This window comes from Sinohyriopsis cumingii, unplaced genomic scaffold (genome assembly GCF_028554795.1).
Source record: "Sinohyriopsis cumingii isolate HCF-2022 unplaced genomic scaffold, ASM2855479v2 utg001770l, whole genome shotgun sequence".
Lineage (NCBI taxonomy): Eukaryota > Metazoa > Mollusca > Bivalvia > Unionida > Unionidae > Sinohyriopsis > Sinohyriopsis cumingii.
The window spans coordinates 729,969-738,553 of record NW_028316047.1 but is presented as its reverse complement, the minus strand read 5'-3'; the positions used below and the strand labels follow the sequence as shown (position 1 = coordinate 738,553).

Sequence of the window (8,585 nt, the reverse complement as noted above, 5' to 3'; positions counted from 1 at the left end):
TAGAGTAATAGATGAATGTAATGAAAGACAGATAGAAACATGTAAATCAAGGCATTGGATAAATATAATACATGAAAGGCTATGTAATACTCCCCTTTGATAGGTATCACAGTTTACACAAAAAAATGATAGATGTATCTGAAGATTTAATAATTGCACAAAATATTGAAGTTTCTTTTGTGTTTGAGCTGACTTTGCATGATTGATAGTTTGCGTATTTGCTTGTGCGTTCATCGAATTCCGAAAATTATCAATGTAAAAGTTGCATGGATGCAGTACATGGTATAAACTCTGTATGGTAAAATTAGATAATTTTTGTAAAATAAAAGGCATACATTTCATACCTCAGTGAATGTTTATGGTATATTTGAACCATTTCACATCAAACGGTTAGTGCATATAAATTAGAGGCAGAAAAACATATCGAAGCGTTAATTAAAGTTTAATATGAAGACACTAATATATACAAAGACGGGTGGTATGACAACGTTGGAATCTAAGGGTTTTCAAAGTTTATTTAATCTAAGATTGACAGACTAATTAAATGACGAAGACGTTTTCCTGCTTTTTGTTAAAGAAAATATGATCATCAATTTAAATTTATTCATTTGATTTATATTTTGATTTTTAATGTATTATTATATCACATGTAGAATCTTGTTATCAATAATCATACCGGTATCACATAAGTCTTTCTTTCTGGACAAATTTAAAACAATCACATCGCACCTGTGGAAAAGATGTATAATCTAACACGTCGTGTGATTCCGAAAAAATCATCAACATTCCATTGGGGTTTTGTTGAATGTAAACTCAGTGAACGCAAGAATGAGCCATTATTGATCAGATAAACATATCTGGCTTATTCTAGGATGTGTTGAAAACGTTTCAAAGCTAGTTATTTGCAGGGAAGAAATAATAAACAAAAATCTTTTATGCAGCAGATGCAAATTTATTTCAGAAAGTGAAGCATGCATTAGCGAAAGTATAACAAATGATCCGTCCAAATACAGTCCAATCCAGAAGTTAAAGCGACAAACAATCCAGCACAGTATAAACTCAGTAATTTTACAGAGTGATCTACCTTGTATTTCTTTTCACTGTTTACCGGTAAGTGATTATGGGACAGTAGGACAAAGGGCTTTAGTTGAAGAGAATTACTTTTTTACAGTGAACGTTCGTCAAACAAATATCCTATAACTCTCTCTTTTTAAAGGAGGAGAGTTTCTCCTGGTACCAGAATAAACATAAGGCGTGCATTTTGCTTGATAAGCTAAATAATAATGTACCCCTGTTTAATTTAATCATTTAACATGGTTGCACACAATAGAAGAATGAAAACATTCCTCTCTGCGATTATAAATGTGATGACATAGCGGCCGTGGAATATTCAAAACTATCATCACAAGGGATCCCACGATATTTGTGCGACCGAACGTGTAGTTTTGATACATATAAAACTACTTTGTGTTAATGTTTGATATTATTTATTTGAAAGTGTTGATAAAAGTGTCATCCAGTTGTTCACTGCAACCTATATTTACGAAAGATCAACTGTCGGTATCAATCATAATTAACAAGATCTTATGATGAAAAGAATATGTTTTGTCTACATTGCCTTCTGATTTGTATTACAAAAAAACCAACAAAAACAACAGTCTATCACGAAGCTCAGTCTAATGAGGAATAAGATTATTGAACCTGCTAAATGTGATACTGTCCGGGTTGGATAATATTTGCTCAGTGTTCATCGAAATCAAGATTAAATATATGTGGCATGAGATCTCCAAAAGCATAATATCTCCAAGTAGATTTTTGATAGTTAACGATCCATTTCGTCATTGAAGTCCATTTTATGTGGCCTGAAATAAAGAAAAAACACTTTGAAATTCCAATTGAAGCAAAATAAATTTAATATATGAGTGATATAGAGAGCGACAGAGAGACAGTGAGAGAGACAGAGAGATGAAAGAGAGACAGAGATTAAAGTCTGATATATATGCAGCACAATGTCAGAAACAATTGCATGGTAATTAAAGCCTATACAACTGGAAACAGCCCACTCAGAATTTCTAAACACAATAATAAATCAACAGGAATTTAGTGAAGCAAAATCCAATGAGTGCCTACGACGGGAATGTAGAGGACGATATACAGCATAAACTATTTTCTTACTTTGCCTGACAGATAAAGCTTATCCTAGTAGAGCAGTCTAAATCGTTCCACATGCCATTCCGGTCCCAACGAACTTCTACACAGTTTTCATATTTATTGTTGGGTTCTCCAGGAGACCAATTGGTATAAAAAAACGGGACAGAAGCCCCATTGGTCCGCATCCATCGCCACTTCCTGATCTGCAACATGTCCGAACCATCGACCCAGTAACGTTCGTTGGAAACGATACCTGTATAATAACAACCGCAGAAGGATTAATGTTCCTTTGAAAATTACTCTAGTATTAAACATTATTGGACATTCTTTTAGGTTTTACTTTATTTTGTCAAAGGAATTATACCTACACGGATATTTGGTAACATTCAAATGTCCTTTGAAAGGACTGACGCTCTACTGGCTCGAAAGGATTTTTTGAAATCCCCCAAAATAATTTCTTCTTTGAATATGCTGAGTGTGGAAACCATTATCAATCTTCTAAAGCGAGAACAAGATTTTTAATATTGCCCTATTGTCGCCCTCATCAGATGTAAGATGGGCACCATTATAGCTAGGGGCAACTATATATGATGATGAGTAGAACACTGGAGACCCCCTAGTCAGTACGAAAATCTTGTTTTTTCTTCAGTTGCAACTGTGCTACTATTTTTAAGATGGCCGTCATGTTTGACACATTTGATTGAGATAGGTATTAATTTCATAACTTGTCAACCAGACACCGTACAATTCTTCTAGTGAAATTCACCAGACAATATGTTTTGCAATTTAGTAGAAGTAATCGTTCAATATGGCTGCAGCTGCGTCTATATCGAATTCATGCATGATATGTTGGGAAACGATCATGTTCAAGATGGCTACTGTTACGACCATATTGAAAGTCAACGCAGCACCATTGTCATATAGATCCAAGGTAGCTTTGGGATGAGCGACTTTGCAAAGTAAAACGATTTGGAAAAGTTTCGAAAAGATGGGAACGTTTGCAAAAGGGTGGATGGAGGACATACAATATGTCAGGATATAAACTCTTCGGCTACACATGAAATCACGCTATTGCTTTTCTGTTTCTTAAGTACATTCCTTAATTTATTCGACATAATTTTTTCATGATTCCTATTTTTCCGGAATAAAACAAATATTTGAAAGTAAATTCATCTACGAGATTTACTGTTATTCTATTTTTTTCACTCGATAAAGTTTGTTATTTGAATCCATGCTGAAAACTTAGTAAAACATATATTCTTCAAACATTATTTCGCTCCGTATTATAAATCATTGATAACTGTCTGATGACAATATATCTACCGGGCTGGTAATACCGGGGAAGATGACGTTTTTGCGATCATTGATAGCTAAAAATGGCAACAGCCACATGGAAAATATAATGTAATAAACCTAATTGCATAAATATTTCATGCGGAAAATTTATAAGAAGTTGCATCTGTTATATGAAAGTATAAATTAATTGAGAGTCAGCACCGCAATATAACATGAATATCATGAAAATGTATTTTTACCATGCTTTTTGTGAACGAGCCCATCAATTATCTTCTGAACTTTCGCAGCAGTGATTTGTGCAAGGTCGCCTCCAATCACTTGACAGTATCTCTGAAAAAAAAAAACATACATTTATGGGGAAAATAATGTGTTATTATCAGATCCTGTGATGCGTCACAAAATAGCAGGAAATAAAACTGGACTTCCTAAAACCGTCATTTTTACTTTTACTTTTTAAATATTTTATGAATTCATTTATTTATTTTATGTAAACGGTGGGTCCAGCACATTGGAAACTTGGCGTCTTTTAAACACTGGGCCCTTTAAAAACGATACAATGGAGTCTTTTGGACCACATGCTTTAATGTGGCTGTACATGAAAACAATACATCCCTCTATTATCTGGACTGCATGCTAATTTCTCAATTTTACAGTTAGAATGAATGAACAGTCATACAAATAGACGGCAAGAGGCACAATAATAATGAAATGGCTAATTAATTCCTGGGAAAACGCTAATTAATATGATCTGTGCATAACATACAACAACCTTACCTGCTTAATATGAATATAATAGTATGTTTAAGGTAAAAAGTATACCGCAAGGAAAACTCTTGACGTTGTACCACTGCATATCTATATTTCTATTATAATTTTGTGCATGCAATAATTGAAACCAAAAAGAATTCTCACAACATAAACATTACTGCAGGAAAGTCTTGATGCAATACTGTATCATAATCATTACTTTCATTACATCGACACCATTATGCTAAATTGCATGAATACTAAACTCTAACGAGAGAAAGAAGATTTTGTAACTCCACAAACATGGGTTGCTCGTGTAAATTTTATACTATTCTCAATATAATTTCCCTGTGCTTTTAAAGGAAATTATGATAATTTTAGACGATTTTCGCTTTTACAGGCTGAAGCATACTTAAATCCTTAATTATCAAATAATTTCTTTGGATAACTGTGAGTTTGAAACTAAAACGACCAAACTCCTTTGTATCTCTAAATTGTATTCCTTGATCCCACACACTAAAATCAAAATAATTACTTTTTAAAAATACAAAAATCATAAAGCAGTATAGATCCTTGGATTAATATCGTATCTAATTATATTCCTTCATGCAACTTTCATCCTCCTGTTCAATATCTCATATATGTCAATGTCAAACAACACAATGCTGCTTTCATTAATGTCTGTGTTCAATTCAGGTTTGAATGACTGTATTTTTGTGTGGTCATTTGTTGTACCTGTGTGAGTGTTACAGTTATTAGCTCATAAGTATATGAGGCAGATATTGTTATCTAATGCATTTGAATATTTTGCTAGTTCCTTTCGCTCTTTGCCATTATCAATATGCTTCACATCGACAATGACTTGTCTGTTCTCTGTCAGCAATATATATATATATATATATATATATATATATATATATATATATATATATATATATATATATATGTATATGTATATATATATATATATATATATATATATATATATATATATATATATATATATATATATATATATATATATATATCAGTTCTATATTACTGATACTCAACGTATAGTTTGCTGTACAATTCAATAAATAACTTTCTCTTGAGCCGAATATGCAATACATCAGTTCCGGCAATATATTTGTTAGAAAGAGCCATTAAACATCATGGAAACATAGCACATGCTTATTCAGGAAAGGAAATTTTATTTAGTGCACATCAGGAAAATATCAGAATTTAAACAGAATACAAAATGCTATCTTGAACAGCATAGGCTGACAAGAGAAAGCATGTACTTAATACATTATTGTAATAGATTTGCAAAAAGTCCGTGTTTTTCCAACTAATTCTTAACTTGCCCAGAGGTTGCACGTAGGCCAAAAATAATTCACAAAATCACATTTAGCCACAATGTTACCATAAGTTACATGTATCAAACGTGGGATCAGAAGAGCATATATATGATTATTGTAGTAATATCTCAAATTATTTCGTGAAAAGTAAATATATTGTAAAAGAAATGGAATTATTTGGTCATGAAAAATGAAACCATGTTGTTAATATAATTCAATTCGTAACAAGCTTAATTCGAGAATTTCCGTACATTTCGTATCTTGGATAACAAAGAAGCAACATAGATTTATATTATAATGCTTTAATTATCCATCATATTCTCTATCGACGATGGTAACACATAAAGTTTCCAACTCAATTCTCTAAACTTGCCATCTCCCACACAATAACAATAACCTCTGATATATATTCAGACAAAGCGACGTTCACGCTTCTTCCAACAGGTTATCTCGAACATATCTTGAAGCCGAAATAAATATCGTTAATGATCGAGTCATACCTGTAAGTTCCCATGTTCTCTCTCCATTTTCTGTGTACTCGAGGAATACGTAGTCATCAATAACATATAGGTTTTGTATGTAGATTTATTTTATTTTAGTTTATTTGTGTGATTTGTTTCTCTCGCTCTACACAACTTTCTCTCTCTCTCTCTCTCTCTCTCTTGTACTGCATATTCCTGTCGCACTATGCCAATGTCCTAGCCATCTAGTCTGCTGTAAGCAAATGGTGGGAACTTGTTCGGTTTTTAAAATATATACATCCTGCTACAATTGTGACGAACAAAGGCACACACACACACACACTCACACACACACACACACATACATATATATATATGTATATATATATATAAATATATATATATATATATATATATATATATATATATATATATATATATATATATATATATATATATATATATATATATATATATATTTATTTATTTATTTATTTATTTATATTGCTGTTACGAAATGATCTAGGAAATGTATGTACTCGCTGTCGTCTGTACATCGATTTGTGCAAGTAATCAGCAAGACGCTTGCAGTTATATATTTTATATTATCTAGCATCTTCTTCCTTTAAAGCTTCTGATACCCCTTACCATATTACCTCAGCCACAACCCCAACTCAGTGTCGTACGTATCGAAATCGTAACTGCAAATTGAAACAACAGGGATTCCGCAGAAGCCTTTATCGACATGTCTTTATTTATTGTGTTAATTGTTTTTTGTTGTTGTCTTTAATCATGTTTTAAATATATTTTTGCAGTAATTTGTCGCCAAAAACATTTGAGCAATGCATGCAATGCATACAATGCGTTGCTGCTTGTATGTCTTTCTAAAAACTTACTTGACGCAAGATATGAACACCTTTATACTCCAAAGTAACATTGATTGAAAGCTGAAAGCAATATGGGACTTCATTACCTGCTTATAATATAGAATTGGAACCTAAATTACTCAGAAAGCATTATTATCGTAATTATTTACCTTGGCTTCCGCCCATGTAGCCTGGACAGAGATTACTTTGAAGCATTCTTTCCCATGCAGTTCGAACGTTGTTGGACATCTACGATAATGAACAACATAGGCATCTGTAAAATACAAAACATTCGTTGAATTTGGAAATAATATTTTCGTTAATGTGAATATTCTTCTCTTTCCTTTATTCTGTATGGAAGATTTTCCCTTTTGCTTCTTAGTCCCTTGCATCCTCACACTAAGTCTAAAGATTAATCAGAAATTAAAAATGATTTTCGTTTGTCAAGATACATGCTTGTTCTCTCTTTCTTGGTATATATCTTTATATCCCCATATGTCAAATATGTGTGCGAGAGTTAACATTATTTTTGAGAGTGTGTGTATTAACATAATGTCACTCTTGTGTGATGAATATGATATTATAGTCGCCCGGTTTCAGGAACTACAACATAATAGACTGCAAATATCATGACAGGTGGGTATATAAGAAATATACAGACTAACTAATCAATAAGTTCATTAACTGTGTTACTAACGAAAACGCAAATGAATGAAAGCAACAGCAAATAAACAAACACTGCGAACTAATAATAACATTACCAATAACATTAAAAGGTAAACATACCAACATATGGAGAGACAAAAATGGCTACAGTGATGAATATCGATGAGAAATCCATTACGGAAACTTCGCTTTCAAACTGAGTCAAAACAAATAGAAATACACGGATTTATCATAACTGGCATTATGTCTGAGTGATATTCTCTCTTTAATATTCAATTTGCTTGTATCTTAAGCTCCTCCTCCTCATTAACATATCGAATACTTGAACCTAAAAATTGTTGTTGTATATTGACATATATGCTGTGACCAGGTGTTGATAATGACTGCCTCTTTAGGTTAACACCATAAGAAAACATGCATCTGAAACGAGTCCAGTAATACATATGCAAGGATGTTCGTCGAAATGATAACTGACACACTAATTACATATCTTGCATATTGGACAAGAAGTAAACATATTTTGCATTTGTTTTATATGTGAATCAATGTATAACATCAGATGGAAAGTTATGTCAGTATTAGGCCTGTTTCGTACCGTATTCGTTCTATTAAGGTTTATCGGGTAAAAAATATCTTATAAATTATGATGAAATAGTTTTGCTTGACGGTATATATATATATATATATATATATATATATATATATATATATATATATATATATATATATATATATATATAGTAATTCACCTTCGTCAAAATTCGTGTTAGTGGTCTATGCGACCAGTGACAGTAGGTTGTAAAGAACATAAAACATGGTAAGCATTTGTCTAACATCATAGATTAATACTCAGAATATTATTAATGGAGGTAAACATCTTTACGTCTATCTGAATGTACTTGGAAATAACTAGCTTGTTGACAACTTAGACTGTTTTAGACAGGAAACTGCCCTACGTCCTTGCATTATTGTGTCATTTAGATTTTATATATATATATATATATATATATATATATATATATATATATATATATATATATATATATATATTTGGTTAC

At 31.9% G+C, this 8,585-nt stretch overlaps 1 protein-coding gene across 1 annotated transcript; it reads right to left on the bottom strand.

Annotated features, from left to right (window-relative positions):
• Positions 1-931: 931 nt before the first annotated feature.
• Positions 932-7,806, bottom strand: LOC149771575 (galactose-specific lectin nattectin-like). Its single transcript, XM_089948338.1, has 5 exons — positions 7,648-7,806; positions 7,032-7,135; positions 3,687-3,777; positions 2,176-2,404; positions 932-1,862 (listed from the first exon to the last, which is right to left on the bottom strand). Exons 1-5 carry the CDS (start codon positions 7,700-7,702, stop codon positions 1,823-1,825), a joined length of 519 nt encoding a protein of 172 aa, XP_089804464.1. The 5' UTR covers positions 7,703-7,806; the 3' UTR covers positions 932-1,822.
• Positions 7,807-8,585: the final 779 nt, after the last annotated feature.